At 42.3% G+C, this 17,746-nt stretch overlaps 1 protein-coding gene and 1 pseudogene across 1 annotated transcript; both read right to left on the bottom strand.

Moving 5' to 3' along the window:
- Positions 1–10,137: 10,137 nt before the first annotated feature.
- On the bottom strand, positions 10,138–13,771 carry LOC124696310 (uroporphyrinogen-III synthase, chloroplastic-like). Its single transcript, XM_047229045.1, has 9 exons — positions 13,574–13,771; positions 13,214–13,301; positions 13,000–13,066; positions 12,283–12,401; positions 12,058–12,153; positions 11,674–11,729; positions 11,108–11,193; positions 10,664–10,798; positions 10,138–10,506 (listed from the first exon to the last, which is right to left on the bottom strand). The coding sequence occupies exons 1-9, from the start codon at positions 13,769–13,771 to the stop codon at positions 10,452–10,454; spliced, it is 900 nt and encodes a 299-aa protein (XP_047085001.1). The 3' UTR covers positions 10,138–10,451.
- A 1,728-nt stretch (positions 13,772–15,499) lies between these two features.
- Positions 15,500–17,746, bottom strand: part of LOC124694889 — a 31,141-nt pseudogene continuing 28,894 nt past the window's right edge.

Genomic DNA, 17,746 nt, shown 5'->3' on the forward strand with positions numbered 1-17,746 from the left:
CGGAGGGCTTGATCGCGTTTCCGAGTTCCCTCTAGGGTCCTCGTTGCTTATTTCCTTGACCCCTTTGTAATTCATTGTATTTCTTAGGATCTTCTTGTACTCCAGTTTATTAATAGCAGCTTTTGTCGGGTGGTTCCACCCGATAATCTTTTAAAAAAAGGTTTTTTTAAAAGCTTTGACAAACACCCTACATTCCTCTTAATAAGCAATCTATAAGAGCATAACATAACAGACAAGGAGGTTGTTACGTATGCGTATTCTTCTCTTTCCATTCTGGGAACGGCAGCATCAATCGGCGGGGAAGTCCCTTCAAGATCATCTTGATAGTCAAAACTTCAAGATCATCTTGATAGTCAAAACCTTAAAGGAATAACTCTGGGTCCAAACAGCCCTGCCATCCATTCTCTCATGTTTGCAGATGATCTGATCGTATGTGGACAGGCAGATGCCGAGGATTCTTTGGTCATCAGAGATGCTATCAATACTTTTTGCAGAGCCTCTGGACAAACTCCTAATTGGGAAAAATCATCTATACTTTTTAGCAAGCATGTTACTCATAAACAAAAGGTTTTCATTAAATCTCTCTTTCCGGTTCAAAGTATGGATAACACATCGGTACACTTAGGACATCCTCTTATCATGCCTGCAAAAAACAGAAATGAAGCTTATTCCTTTGTTCTAGATAAATTTAAAGCCAAATTGTCTACTTACAAGGCGAATAAGCTTTCTCATGCTGCTAGACTGGTTCTTATTAAATCTGTTTTTTCTTCAATCCCAGTTTATTATATGGCAAATATTATGTTCTCCAAAAAGCTACTCTCGCAGATAAGAGGAGTAATAAGAGATTTCTGGTGGACTGGAGTTCAAGATGAAAATGCGACCAAGCCTTTGTATTTGAAAGCTTGGACAGAAATATGCAAACCAACAAGAGAAGGAGGTTTAGGAATCAGAGATTTAGAGGCAGTTAACAAGGCTTTACTTGTCAATGCTGCGTGGAGAATTGTAGTCAATACTGAAGAAACTACCTCAAAAGTGTTAAAATCCAAATACTTTCCGGACACTTCCTTCTGGAGGTCTCCGGTTTCAGTTCCAAAATCTGCATTCTGGAGTTCAATTCTCAAAGTGAAAGATTGTCTTATCGACTCCTGTGTTCTGCAGATCTCCAAAGGTAACTCTAATATTTGGAACTCGCCTTGGTGTCCTTTCTGGAAGAATATTCATGATCATCTTATAATTCAAGACCAAGGTTTTGTGTATCCCTCTACAATTTCAGATCTTTGGTTGCCAAATACTCACACCTGGAATATGAATTTGATTGCTCAATTATTTGGTCGGAATAATGCTCAAATAATAGCTGAGATTCCGATCGATCCTACTGGTGATGGTGATACTCTTATTTGGAAGCACACTCCTTCCGGGATCTGCTCAACTAAGAGTGCTTACCAAATTTTTAAACCACCTCATCCTATGAATACCAATATGCAGAACACTAATCTTATGGCTCAAACTACAGGGATTCTTAAACAGGTTTGGAGTAACAAGACTATGATTCCAAGGGTGCAAACCTTTGCTTGGCGACTACTCCGGCAGGCTATTCCAATAGCAACTAGAGTTGCTGCAAGATCTAATCACGTGCTTCCTTACTGCAGAAGATGTGGACTACTGGAAGATGATATTCATTTATTTTTTACTTGTGATTTTGCCAGGGCTGTTTGGTTCATATCTCCCTTATGCCTAAGAGTGGATGGCATATTACAGCAAGGAGGGACAACTGTTTCTCACTTTATTCAATTCCTCTTGGACAATTACGAGGATCCAAATTCCTTAGAACTAATCTTTCTTATTCTTTGGTTTATTTGGAAAGCGAGGTGCGATTACCATTTCAATGCCAAGGAATGGAAAGTTCTCCAAGTCATCCATGCTGCCAAGGCGCAACTTACTGAAAGAATCCAAGAGATCAAGACACAAGGTGAAGTTACGAAAGACCAAATAATTAAAAAAGACTTTATCTCCTTGCAGATTGACAAAGAGAGAGTACAAGCAGGACCAAACATCTACACAGATGCAGCCTGGAAAAACAACAACACTTCCACTATTTCTAATTCTGCAGATACTCCTCAACATGCTGGACTAGGGGTTTTCATCATCTTCGAAGAAGATGGCATCAACCATGCAATCTACATCGCCGCAAAGACCAAGGCAAACTCTGTTCTGCATGCCGAAGCAAAGGCCATGGAGCTGGGATCTTCAGTAGCTGAGGCGCTGCACCTTAGAAGAACAAACTATTTGACTGACAACTTCACACTCGCAGAAGCAGCAGCAAAAAGAGAACCAAAAAACTATCCTGGTCACTGGAGCATCATGCCTTCTTTGAATCAATTTGTGCAGAATACAAAGAATCAACAGTCAAGGGTGTTCAAGATTAATAAATCCTTCAATGAAGTAGCACATAAACAAGCTCAGGAAGCCTACAGACTTCATGATATAGAAACTTGTCTTTTCTCTTGTTTAGGAGCTAGTCATAACAAAGATAACTGCCCCGTTGCAGCAAATCTCTCAAGTCTGAAGGTGCATGGTTGCACATTGTTGTATGTAACTTGTTTATGACTTCAATAAATGGTTTTAATTTTCAAAAAAAAAAAAAATCGGCGGGGAAGTAGCGCCATTTTCGTTTGATCATCCGTGGAGAACACGGAGCAGAGAGTCACAATCACAACACCTTGCCCTCGCCATGTAAACACCTACTTTTTTTTTGAACAAATGTAAACACCTACTACAAGTCTACAAAGGCGGAGTTTACAGGGAAACTACTCTCGCCGAACCACTCAGTGGCGGAGCTTAGTGCATGTCAGGGGGGCCACCGCTCCCCATGATTTGCACATGCACTGAAGATTTTTTTTGAAGAGCCTAAATTATGGATTTTTGTGTATTTTGCACCCATGAACTTATGAATTTCATTTTGCCCCCCAGCAACTTCCACTAAGCTCCGCCACTAACCACACTCATTGCCCCTGCGATGTTTTGTTTTGCACCCTTTTGCAGGAATGGTTTTGCACAACCTAGTAGGCGAGTACGGAGGGATAGAGCTCGGAACATGCTGAGTGGGATCGGGATCAGGCCTTCCCCTTCCAGGCTACAGTACGTGGACGCGCACCGTAGCACGGCAGATCTAGCGCGCAGTTTCCTCCTCCAATCCACGTCCGGTCCTTGTCCGAGTCAGGCGCCACAGGACACATCACATTTTCATCTTCAGATGAAAAACGCGTCTAATTTTTTTTTCAAACACAACGCGTCTAACTTGAATGTGTTGTTGCACTAGCAGCGGTACCGGTACTGGAAGCATATGGGCATCACTTTCCTTTTTTTTTGCGAAAAAAACCTTAGCATTAAAAGAAACATCAACAGTACAAATCAAGTCAACAAAAAGGAAAATTACAACCAAATTCTTGAGATGTCCTTCGTCTTCAACCTTGCCGCTCCTTCATCAGTTGGCATGACGCGTTGGATGCGGACGGGAAGTCGCCGAACGGGTCAAGAAGTCCACATCCGTCCCAGAGATGAGGAAGAAGGAATAACCGTTGATGAAGCTCCATGACGGTCCGAAGATCCTCCTAGCCAGAAAAGGTTCTCGAGAACAACACCACTCCCACAAGCTTCTCGACGTCGCCGCTGAGATGGGGCTGAAGCTGGGGAGAATTTATTGGAGAAGACATCGCTGCCGCCACCTGAGCGCCCTCTGTAACACCCCGACCACCCCTGGCCAGGCCTGTTACCCCTGGCAGCTCTCTAGGATCTCTAGACTAGTCCCACAGACCAACACATGTCTTTCCTGCGCACTTTGTCCTCACTAGTGTGCACCCGGGAACTACTTCCCGGTCGGTCACCCATCCTCAAATTACGCCGGGCCAAGCACGCTTAACCTCGGAGTTCTTCGCTGATGAGATTCCGGAAAATAAGTTGCAACTTGTTGGTATGAGTATCCTATCAATCCTATTAAACCCTGGGCCAGGATATCACACTCATCCCCCCTTAGAAGATCGACGCCCTCGTCGATCAGCCCCAGGCCAGGAACGTCCCCTCTTGGCACACATATGTGCGTCCAGTGCCGACACATGTGCCATGCCGTGTGCCACGACGGGCCACACCAGCCATGCGCCACATGCCCGAACCCCTGACCCGCACACGCCCGTGTAACCGCGAAGGTCGGCTCTGATACCAAATGTAACACCCCGACCACCCCTGGCCGGGCCTGTTACCCCTGGCAGCTCTCTAGGATCTCTAGACTAGCCCCACAGACCAACACATGTCTTTCCTGCGCACTTTGTCCTCGCTCGTGTGCACCCGGGAACTACTTCCCGGTCGGTCACCCATCCTCAAATTACGTCGGGCCAAGCACGTTTAACCTCGGAGTTCTTTGCTGATGAGATTCCGGAAAAGAAGTTGCAACTTGTTGGTATGAGTATCCTATCAATCCTATTAAGCCCTGGGCCAGGATATCACACCGTCCCACCAAACCTTCACCCTAAAACCAGAAAAACGGAGCCCTCCCGCCGATGGAAACCAGATCCTCCCCTCCTCCATGGCCTAAAGGCCACAGACTTGGGGCAGATCGGTGATGCCGGTGGGAGTCGGCTGGGAACTGAATCCATCGCCTCCTGATCGTTTTTTCCTGGAGGTTGACGGCATCACTTTCCTTGTGTACTCACCCCCTCTATAGTTATATATTAGTTAAAAGTTAAACCATGCTAAGTTTGATCAAATAATTACGAAATAAATCAATCTATAATGTTGAATGAATATACTGAGTAAATAAATTTTATGATGAATCTATTGATATTGATTTAGTATTTTAGATGGTAGTGCTTTTTAGTACAAATTCGATCAAATTTACAAGATGATGGTTTTTTACTAAATTTACATGACTTATGTTTTAGGAAACTACAGTAGCGTATTTCCTTGATCCCATTGATTTATCGGTGCCTTTCTCCAACAACTCTCACTAGTATTCCCTCCGTTAGGTATTATAAGGACCGAAGGCCAACTCGCTAAGACTACCCACAATAGAGGTATTATAACGTGTATCATGCACTACATGAATGCAAAAAACTGATGTGTCACATCAATTAATAATGAAAGATATGATAGTAGTATCATAGGAAGATACCGTATCGTAGCACGTAGAACTATAAAAATTAATTCCAAACAAATCTTGTACACAATTTTGGATTGAGATTCTACAAATCAATAAATATAACTAGGATATGATACTACTACTACATGATAGCTATTATATGATACTTCCAACTGTGATTACTAAGACTCAAAAAAATATAACTAACCTTATTAATTGCTGCATGCACCAATAGTTTTCTATGTACTCCCTCCGTACCGGTTTAGAGGGCAATTGCACATTTCGAGAAAGAAGTTTAACTACAAATTTAATCAACAAAATATAAGATATATGCCACAAAAATTACATAATTGGAAATCACTATGGAGGGAGTACTAGAGAGAACATGCATTGGGAAGAGGAGAATAAATAAGAGAGGCTTTATAATACCCCTATCTAATAATTTTAAAAAGCTCATAGGTCGTATGATCCCTAACAGAGGGAGTGCGTGCACGGTGCACCGCAATAAAACTCTACTTTTCAGATACGTAAAAGGGCAGTTAAAATTCTTTCATTCCTCGGTACCAGCCGCATGTAGAGATGCTGCCTTTGGCTGGCTAACCTTTACCGGTTCTCCTCTCGCGGAAAATGACAGCCGATGTCGACGGATGGATCTCCAGGGACGCAGCCACCGTGAAATACACGCCGGTCAGGCGAGATAAGGAAAAATGGTACGGCGCCATAGTGTCGTTTTGGCCGGGCTCACAACAATCAGCATCCTTTCTTTTGCGCCAAATTGCCAAGGCTTTCTGCCATTTTTTCGCCACCTTTTGGTGAGCTGGGATCGAATATTTCCACTGGCCGGCCGGAAAGGGGATCGGCTAAATTCGCCGTCTGTTTCAATGCGCGCATATATATTCGCAAAGCTGAAGCTGCTGCTGCTTTCTGCCGATAGGCTGATGCCTCCACGCACTCAGCAGTCCTGGACGACGGCGCCGGCGAGTCGACTGATTCGCACCGTCACCCGTCAGGTTGCACCCGTGATTAATTAATCAGCGAGGGTTAGACGACCTGCAGCAGAGACACCAACCGGTGAGGCAGACGTGTGCTTAACTGGTCTCATTTCATAAGGAAATGTGCTCTGTCTGCTTGCTAGGTTCTGGACGTGGACGGGTTTCCATCCAGGAGTCTCCGGGCTGCTACCTGCATAGCTTGACCGGAGCAAACACTTCACTTGTCCTCGTCGAACTCCTCTCCTCGGCCATATGTCTCCTACAGTAGTTTTGAATTGAATTAGCTTAAGACGCTGACAGCCAGCGATGACCATATTAACAAGGATCACCAAATAGTCTAGGAGAATTTGTCACCGACTGGGGGAAGCTAGCTAACAACGTAGGTGAGCTCAAATGTTTGGAGTCTTGGTGGCAGAGTGCAGACAGCCAAGACTCGAATTAATGGGTCCTCAGCGCGGTGTTCAGATGAGCAGCGCAACTTATCCGCTGATGATTCACTTCGACCGTGTCAAACGCACCTCGCACGCCAACCACGATGCGGCAGCCGCTCTTCTCCCAGAGGACAAGAACTTACATGAATTTTCGCTCATTTTTCGTCGACAGAGAGCACCGACGGAGAACGGCTGGGGTGCATATCTGGGCCTTCGGCCCGAGAAGATTACATGGACTGTTGGCGCTGCCTGCCTCCACGGGGATAATACAGAAAAAAAAAAACACAATGGGAAGGCGAATGTTTCGGTTGGGAACTGCAAACCAGCAACATTTGCACTGAATCACGGAACACTTGTTTACATGCCTCACCACATTTACATGCGCAGCAGCTGCCCGATGCTACGGTTCCGTCTACCTTAACAGTGCAGGCACATACACCGCGTGTGATTAGCAGGAAACGAGCACATGTTCGTCAGAGAACGCACCTACAGGCTACAACGGCCAGTCAGTCAGCCATGCTCGTCTTGGAAGACTTCGGAGGCTCATGCAGGGACAAGGTTACGACCACGACCGACTGACGACAACTGAGAAAGAAAATCCAAGACAGCAGTCCATGTCTCAGCTTGATGGTTGCTTACGGGCTCTGAGCGCTTCCAGAATGCTTTCAATCCACCTGCCAAGACCAACATGGAGAACGACGATGATACAATAGCCAAGGGATACGTACGTAAGTCATACTACCAATGTATGATGTGGACGCACAGTTCTGAATGTCCAACAAACCGACTTGTCCATAAGACAACCAAATAATGTTGTTCAGAAAAGGGACGATGGCGTGTGCGTGCGTACCCTTCAAGTCCAGGGGGTTGCAGGATAGTATATGCTATCTAGACCAAGTTTCTTCGCCGCTGACGCTGAGTTGCACCAGTTGTCAAGTTTCTTAGCCAACCCCTGCATCATCATAATGAAACAGTTGTAAGAAAGTAAAGGCAGAGCTTAGTGCAAGATGAAAATAATTACAGTGATCAACACCGGGGGCAGACAACAATATCATATTCCAAGCTCTGCATGATCTGTACAGAACAGTGTGTGCTTGTGGGCCAGCAAGCTGCCCTTAAATGAATGAAGCATAAGCTCCAATAAATAGGGATTTATGTTTACTATCTAACAACGATCCTTTGCACGGGTAATTGTATGATTGTGTACGCAAACATTACGAAAAACATAGCAACTGAACACTTGTGTACATGCCTCACCACATTTACCCTTCACAGTGCAGGCACAAACACCGTGTGCGCTTCAGAAGGAAACAGGCACATGTTCCTCAAACAACGCATCTGCAGGCTACAGCGTCCGGTCACCCATGCTTGTCTTCAAGACTTCAGAGTTTCGAGCCTAGTGCAGAGACAGATTTAGAGAAGGTTATGACGACCGACGAGAACTGAGAAAGAGAAATCCAAAGGAGGAGTCAGTATCTCAGCTTGATGATTGTGTACGGGCTCTGAGCGCTTCCGGGATGCTTTCAACCCACCTGCCAACAGCAACATGGAATACGATGAATAGTCAACGGCTACCTAAGTCACACGAATGTATGACGTGAACGCCAAATTCTGAATGTCCAATAAACCGACTTGTCCATGACGTGTGTATGCATACCCTTCAAGTCCAGGGGTTGCAGGATAGTATATGCTATCCAGGCCGAGTTTCTTCGCTGCTGATGCTGTCGTCTCCCCTATGCAATGCAAGCGACCGAGTTGCTCCAGTTGTCAACTCGTGACATGAGAATTAGCCAAGCCCTGTATCATCATGATATCACGAAACAGATGAAGAAAGTCAAAGAGCAGCTTTCCGCAAAATGAAACTGTATACAGACAGTAACATCATATTCCAATCTATGCATGATATGGACAATAACAGTTGTGTGCTCGTGGATCAGTAAGCTTCCCTTGTATGAATAAGAAAATAAAAGCTCCTTTAAACGGGGACTCATGCCTTACCATCTTATCATGGAGCACTGTATGACTATGTAAACTATTTTTTTATATATAAAAATAGCCAAGTACAATACCATAGTTACGGGAGTGCAGAAGGAAAGGCTACTGCAACAGCTGGTGCTGAAAGAGCAGGCTTTAAAATTTGTGGGTCGACATCTTGTACAGGTACATGCTTGTCAACAAAGCTGCTTCATAAATTACCATTAGCCCAAGCCCATGTGCACATAGACTGTGGAAATATAATTTGAAGGTCATGATATGCCACAGTCAACCTTACACAAATAAATATAGCACTGTCAGGTAAAAGAAAGCTAGCTGCAGAAGATATAAGATCATGAGGTAAGTATTGGTTCAATGGATAAGATTATGTGGTTCAACAGCATTGAGTTCAAGAGTTCACTAGAATACACGAACAGGCAGCAAATATTCGGTTCTAGTTCAGAATTATGTGATGTCTTCGTGATAGTTGCTTCATATGAAGCTTAAGACTGAACACACAAATAAAATTAGAATTACACAGATTAAGGAAAGATCAAGCTAATTAGCTAGACATTATAGGTACCATAGGATCACAGGAAATAGCTCACAAGATTAGGATTACTTGTTCTGTATGCAGGCTAGGGTAGAAACCGAACAGGAATTAAATATCATGACTTGAGTCAACAAAGCCGCTTCATAAATCACCAGTAGCCCAAGCCCATGCGCACATAAACCGTGGAATATAATGTGAAATTCATGATATGCCACAGTCAACCTTACAGAAAACAAATATGGCACTGTCCGGTAAGGGAAAGCAAGCAACATAAGATATAATATCACGAGAGATTATGTGGTTCAACTGCATTGAGTTCAAGAGTTCACTAGAATGAATCTAGATGGAGAAAACACAAATATCTGGTTCTAGTTCAGAATTATGTGATGCATCACAAAAGGGCAGCTTGATACGAAGCTTAAGGATGGACATAGAAATAAAATTAGTTCCACATTGATTTAGGAAACATCAAACTAAATATGTACATGATGGGTACCATAGATCACCGGAAAATAGCTCAAAACATGCAAACTTGTTCTGCATGCAGATTAGGGCAGAAAGAGAATGGGAAATAAATATGGAATACGTGAAAATCTTACAGTTATATATGTGTTGAGTCTTGTTACCTCAAACCGTCGAGCTGACAGCCCATTCTCTGCATTGCAGGGCAAAACTAAGTAACATAAAGCCAGAAAATATCATGCAGTTGTTGTGGAAGACAGGAACCACACAATGAGGAACACAAGAAGTTGAAACTGAAACGAGTACTTAAAAAGGTTTAACAGTACAAAAATTAACTACAAGAACGCAAGTACAAAGTTATTACAGATCTATAATGTGGATCGATTTGCAAAGCCCTGAATAATTCTCACCATAATTTACTCTAGAAAAAAAGCAGAAATCCCTTAGCTTAAATGAAGGGAATGAAATAAATACCGAACATATAAATGCCAATTGCACGGACACCAAACTAACTCACGAATTTCATGTCCAGCCTTTGCAGATGCAGGATACAGGGGAATCCCCTAGAAAAAAAACTCAATGGCAAGGCAAATGTTTGGTTGGCAACCGCAAAGTGCAAACCAGCAACACTTGCACTTCATGTCTGAATCACGGAATAGTTGTTTACATTCCGTACAACACGCCTCACTACAATTACATGCGCAGCCACTGCTGCGGTTCCGTCTCTCTTCACAGTGCAAGCACACACCGTTTGTGATTAGCAGGAATCAAACACATGTACCTCAAACAACACATATACAGCTACATCTGCCGGTCAACAGGCGATCATCTTCGAGCGTTTGGGGCCTAGTGCAGAATCAGAGAAGGTTACAAGAAACAAAGAAAAATCCAAGGGAACTGCCAATGTCTCAGCTTGATGATTGTTTATGGGCTTTGAGCGCTTCCAGGATGCTTTCAACCCACCTGCCAACAGCAACATGGGAAACGATTACGATGCAATAGGCAAGGGCTGCGTAAGTCACACAAATGTATGATGTGAACGCCAAATTTTGAATGTCCAACGAACTTTACTGTCCATGACAATCGGATAATGTTGTTCAGAAAAGGTGTGTGTGCGTACCCTTCAAGTCCAGGGGTTGCAGGATAGTATATGCTGTCCAGGCCGAGTTTCTTAGCCGCTGATGCTGTCGTCTCGCCTATGCAAGCGACTGAGTTGTTCCAGTTGTCAACTTGTGACATCAGATTCAGCCAAGCTCTGCATCATCACCACACAACAAAACAGAGAGTAAGACCGCAGCTTTGTACAAAATGAAACTAATTACAGGGAGACAGACAGTAACATCATATAGCAAGTTCTTCATGATATGGACAAAAACAGTGATGTGCTTGGTGATCAGTAAGCTTCCCTTATACGGTCCTATAAATAGCCACTCATGTTTAAATGCTAGTATCTCATGATCTGTTGCACATGTGCTTTATCTTACCATATTACAATGGAGTACTGTACGAATTACGTAAAGCAAGAATTATGAAAAACATAGCCAAATACAGTTAACATGTTTACCGGAGTGCAGAAGGAGAAGCTACTGCAACAACTGGTGCTGAAACAGCAAGCTTTAAAATCTGCGGGTCTACATCTTGCACAGGTACCTGCTTGTAAACAAAGCTGCTTCATAAATTACAAGCAGTCCAAGTCAATGCGCACATAAACTGTGCAATATACGGTGAAACTCATGATATGCCACAGTCAACTCACAAAAGACAAATATGACACAGTCAGGTAAGGGGAAGCAGGCTGCACGAGATACAATATCACAAGGAGATTATGTGGTTCAACTGCATACAGTTCAGCAGTTCACAAGAAACAACCTACAAGGAGAGAAACACACGTTCTGGTTCTAGCTCAAAATTATGTGATGTCTCACAAAAAGGCTGCTTCATAGAAGCTTGATACTGAACATACAAATAAAATTAGTACCACAAAGATTTAGGAAAGATCAAGCTAATTAGCTGAACGTGATAGGTACCATATATCACCGAAATAGCTCAAAAGATGCAGTAACTTGTTCTGCATACATATCAGGGCAGAAATGGAACGGGAATCAAATATGAAATAAGTGAAAATCTTACAGTTGTATACGTGTTCAGTCTTGTGACCTCAAACCCTCTAGCTCTCAGCCCGTTCTCTGCATTGCAGGGCAAAACTAAGTAACATAAAGCCTGAACATATCATGCAGCTGCTGTGGAAGACAGAAACCACAAGGTAAGGAACAAAAGAAGTTGAAATTGATACATATACTTAGAAAAGTTAAACACTACGAAATTTGATTACAAGATTGCAAGTATATAGCTATTACAGATTTAAAATGTGGATTGGTTTGCAAAGCCCTTAATAATTATCACTATAACTCACTCTATAAAACAAAAAGGAAGAAATCATGTTGCTTAAATGAAGGGAATGAAATAAATAGCAAACATATAAATGCCAACTGCACGAAAACCAAACTAACTCACGAATTTCATGGCCAGCCTTTGCAGATGCAGGATACAACACTTTACAGACAGTCTCACTGGACCTTGGAAGCTCTGAGGCCAAAACCTTGCCCATAGCTGGTAAACAGTTAAATGTAATAACTAATAAGTACCGAAAAAAAACACTTCAAGTCTTCTTGATGCATGAAGTCATTAAAGTGCAGGAATAGTACATCATACAGTAGTATAAACTATGGGACAAGATACCTTTGGAAGGAGAAAATGCAACCTCAAGGGATCCATCATGAGATTGCAATACTTCATCAAAAGTTCTTGCAGTACCTGCCCCAACGACTGCTATTCGCACCTTTGGTCTTCCAGCAGCCCTGGCATTGAGTTATTGTGTACATCAAACATGGTAGTCGTCGTAGATTACTTTTGAGTTGTTCTGGTGTATTCATGTAGCAATGAGTTGATTGCAGAAACAAAGTTCAGTAAAAAAAAAATGTACACATGTAAGACACATCATCTACTTTGTCAGCCAACAAATGAATCACAGAAAGCGCATGGACCTTCGTCCCACGAGTCCATGACTTAGGGCCCCTTTGATTCAAAGGATTTGCATAGGAATTGTGTAGGATTTGGTTCCTATGGGAAAATTTCCTATACATGTTGTTTGATTCATAGGAACATAGCCTATAGGAAAAATTCCTATAGGAATCTTGTAGTGTAATTCCTATAGGAAAAAAGCATTAGCCCATACCTCATGGAAAAATTCCTTTGCTACAATCAAACAAACTTCATCTTCCTATAGGATTCAAGTAAACATGTCATTCCAATCCTATACCTTTCCTATTCCTATGTTTTTCCTATCCTTCAAATCAAAGGAGCCCTTATGTGTAATGACTCGTGAAACGATGCATGCATATACTCTATTTGTGTAGCAACGTTGCGCACAATAACTGCATTATGTTTGAGTCTTACTTCCATCCCTCGAGGAACACTGCAACCGCCTCAGGAGATGTTACAGTGATCCAGTCAAACTTCTCATCTGTAAGCACAGAATAGTGAAGTGACTAAATCATGTGTTCTCGGTTGCGAGTTTCAGAAAGCAGTGTAGTATCTGTTGGAGCAAATGGATGTAAACTGATGAAAGAAACAACGAGCTGCAAAAGATAGACGGGACTGAACCACCTACCACGCAAGACAGCTGGAAGCCTATCTGTGTCAGGGCCTTGAACGTGCCGAATAAGGGGAAGCTCCAGAGAGCGCAGGTTATGCTTTTCCTGCACAATCCGGTTGCAAAATTGATGTGATCAGTTCCCCCAAAATCTTATCGAATGCGTATCTCCCAGCTCAGAATGGTCAAAATCAACTCGAAAATTTGTCTCTCTACAGTACAACCACGTTTCTCTACAGTACAGCCGACGATAAAAGTAAAATTCACCAAATGTTCAGGTTAACCACAAAGCGAGCACAGACTTTAAAGGCATCCCAAATCGGGTCTTCATCCCGAAGAACAATGCGAGAACTAGCACCACTGGGCGGAAAGACTTACCAGCGCGGCGACGAGCTTGGCGTTCTTGCCGTGCTCGCGCGTGACCACGACGTCGGGAGAGGGCGAGGAGTACGCCGCGAGCCTCCTCCCGGGCGCACCGGCTGGGGACGCTCTGCCGGGACCCGGGCGGTGGGATCGGTGGAAGGTGCCGGAAGGGGTGGCGAATGGGGAGGGAGCGAGCGAGGAAGGGAAGACCATGGCGAGGCGAGTCCTGTGAACTTGCGGAGAGGAGAGATGAGACACTCTGGACTTGTTGTTGTGGACGGGCCCCCAGGTTACCTAGATCTGGGCCGAGGAACAACAAACAGTACTATCTTTGTGCGATGGGCTATTTATGGGCCTCCTGCCATCGGATCTCACCCCGAAGTTGTCATCGGTACAGGGGGAATGTTCAGTACGGATTCCTATAGTACTGTTCCGGGAGTTGATAAGTTAATTCTTGTGGATATTTACTTGCCGGGCTGCCCACCTAAACCGGAGGCAGTTATATATGTCCTAACAAAACTTCGTAAGAAAATATCGCGAGAAATAGTTGAGGATCAAACTCTATCTCAAAATAAAAATAGATTTTTTACTACCAGTCACAAGCTTTATGTTAGGCGCAATACTCATACTGGAACTTATGAACAAGAATTGCTCTATCAATCACCATCTACTTTAGATATATCTTCTGAAACTTTTTTCAAATCCAAAAGTCCAGTACCATCCATTAATAAGCAAAAAAATAATTAATAATATCTTTAGAATATTTTAGGATCTTCTAACTTAGATATGCACGTCATAGTCTAATTTCTATTACTATAGACTATAGACAGAAATTCAAATCATTTTCTCGAGTCGTATCAGGAGAAAACCTCCTATACGTTTCTGGGGGGGGCGTTATTTATCTACCTCTATCCCAATAAGCTGTCTATCGAATCGTTGCAATTGATGTCCGATCTCGAAGAGAAGGAAGAGATCTTCGAAAAGTAGGTTTTTATGATCCGATAAAGAATCAAACTTGTTTAAATGTTCCAGCTATTCTCTATTTTCTTGAAAAGGGTGCTCAACCGACAAGAACTGTTTATGATATTTTAAGAAAGGCAGAATTCTTTAATGAAAAAGAAAGAACTTTGAATTTATTGAAGAACTAAATGAATAAATAAAGTAGAAGAAGATCACTAGTATTCCTCGTTCTCTAATTATTTAGACATAATTTACCTCCTTCTTAGTCCTATTTGGATTTATGTCGTGCCAATCCAGTATAAGCCCCTATTTTATTTACTTTTTCTATCTAATTTGTTTTCTTACCATTGTATTTCCATTGACAAAGGTCTATTGAACAAATAGAATTTGTAGATTATCTACCTACAAATTCTATTTGTTCAATAGACCTTACTCCATATTTATATTTTTCTGCCTACACTTAGCTCAAATGATAAGGGTGTTCCTCTTGCATGTATTTTCATACAAGATTTTTTTATTATAATAAAAATAGCTAAAAAAAGGAGCGTTTTGCCATCGTGGTTGGTTGGGGTCGTTCTTTTTTAACCTTAGTGGAATTTAACCGGACCTGTTCATTTTGGCATTTGAGTGTTTTCCATGGTCGATAAATTCTTTCTTTTGATGTTTTGACAGAAGCGGGTGGTGTAATTCCATTGATTTTTGGATTTCGATCGTATCTAAGATCTTTTTTTATCTGGGTTGCTAACTCAATGGTAGAGTACTCGGTTTTTAAGTGCGACTATGATATTTTACACATTTGGATGGACCAACAAATTCATCCAGACTCTTGGTAGAGTCTAGAAGACCACGACTGATCCTCAAGGGTAATGAATGGAAAAAATAGCATGTCGTAAAAAAATCAATTTCTTTTTTTCCAAGCGCAGGATAACCCCAAGGGGTTGTGGGTTTTTTTCTACCAATGGGGGCTTTCCCTTCACCGCCCCCATGGGGGTGGTCCACAGGGTTCATAACTACCCCTCTTACTACGGGTCGTTTACCTAGCCAACACTTAGATCCGGCTCTACCCAAACTTTTTGGTTCACCCCAACATTACCCACTTGTCCGACTGTTGCTAAGCAGTTTTGGGATACTAAACGGACCTCCCCAGATGGTAATCTTAAAGTGGCCGATTTACCCTCTTTTGCAATCAGTTTCGCTACAGCACCTGCTGCTCTAGCTAATTGCCCACCCCTTCCACGTGTGATTTCTATGTTATGCATGGCCGTGCCTAAGGGCATATCGGTTGAAGTAGATTCTTCTTTTCTCTCAAAAACCCCTTCCCAAACTGTACAAGCTTCTTCCAAAGCATACGGCTTTCTAGATGTATATGACGATCTCTAGACAGATGGATCTTATATGAATCATATGATGAAGTACCACATGAGTGGATATATAGGAAAGGAATCCAAATCTGCCGAATCGCTCATGTTATGATCTTCTACATCCTAGGTCTCCGCGTTCCGTCATCTGGCTTATGTTCTTCATGTAGCATTCAGATCGAATGACTCTATGAAATTACGTCGATACTTCCACATATTATGGGTAACGTAGGAGACATCCCTATTTTCCCCGGGGGTCTTAATTACCACTGCTTAGCTTTCAATTTGCCTCTGACCATCAAATTAAATGTGAATAACCCGTCCTCCTCTCTTTGAAACAAGGGGCGCTTCCGGTTCTGTGCGTGCTTCAAACAATTTTGTCTTCTCCATATTACCATATCTCTAGAGTCAATAATTTTCTATGAGGAACTACTGAACTCAATCACTTGCTGCCGTTACTCAACAGTTTTCTGTTGAGGTCTATCCCGTAGAGGTAGTCAAATTGGATCAGTGATCGATTTCTAGGTTTCGTCGTAAACCTAATTGGTTACTTCCAATTACGTAAATCAATAGTTCAAACCGCACTCAAAGGTAGGGCATTTCCCATTGATATAGGAACTTTTGTACCAGAAACAATAGTATCTCCAATTATAGCCCCTCTGGGATGTAAAATATATCTCTTCTCACCATCCCCATAGTGTATGAGACAAATGTATGCATTTCGATTAGGGTCGTATTCTATGGTTACGATTCTACCAGATATGTCTTTTTGATTCCGTCTAAAATCTATTTTACGGTATAGGCGCTTATGACCTCCCCTCTATGCCTTGCGGTAATGATTCCTCTGGAATTACGACCTTTACCACAACGGTGTCGTCCATGGATCAAATTATTTCGTGGATTGGATTTCACTTGCCTGTCTACGGTTCCCTTGCGTGTGCTCGGGATAGGTGTTTTGTATAAATGTTTCGCCGTATTATTAAGTATTCTCCTTTAGTTTTTTCTCTATCTAGAAGTGGAATAGAATAACCCGGTTGAAGGGTAATGATCATACGTCTGTAATGCATTGTATGTCCCAGAATAGGTCCTATTCTTCTACCCTTTCCAGGTAGTCGATGGCTATTCACAGCTACTACCTTAACACCAAAGAAGAGTTCGACCCAATGCTTTATTTCTGTCTTAGTGAATCCCGATTCGACATTAAAAGTATATTGATTCTTTCCCAATAAACGAAGACTTTTTTCTGTAAATACTGCGTATTTGATTCCATCCATAAATCGACTTTCCCTCCTATGCTCTGAGTTCCAGTATCGATAAGAATTCGAGTTCTTATTGTTCTTATGTTATGGTATGAATATACCATACCAATTCGTTATGTATGGATGATGGATGAGATTCCATGGATAGAGAACCAGTTCCAATAGACTTATGGAACGTTCCCGTTCGCGTGCATCCAGCAGGAATTGAACCCGCAAATTTACCAATTATGAGTTGGGCGCTTTAACCATTCAGCCATGGATGCTTAACAGGGATCATCGTACATCGTAAATAACAAATTTTCATATAGAAAGGCATATCATAGAAAAATGAAATCGAAAATATTAGGAGATGACTATGAAAACACCTCTCTGGATCCTCGAATTGAAAGAGAGATTGAGAGGGATCAAGAATCCTAATTCTTGCTATTTGGAATGGATCCAATTCTATTGAATCTGACTCATAGTGATCATTTCTCTTTAGCAAAGAATGACCTTGGTTATCAAAGGATTGAACAACCGGGATCCATTTACTTATGATACCTAGTTGGCATTGATAACAAGGATCCAATGAATTATGAGTTTAATAGATCCCCTTTAGCAGAAAGACCTAT

The sequence above is a fragment of the Lolium rigidum genome, chromosome 3, assembly GCF_022539505.1.
Source record: "Lolium rigidum isolate FL_2022 chromosome 3, APGP_CSIRO_Lrig_0.1, whole genome shotgun sequence".
Lineage (NCBI taxonomy): Eukaryota > Viridiplantae > Streptophyta > Magnoliopsida > Poales > Poaceae > Lolium > Lolium rigidum.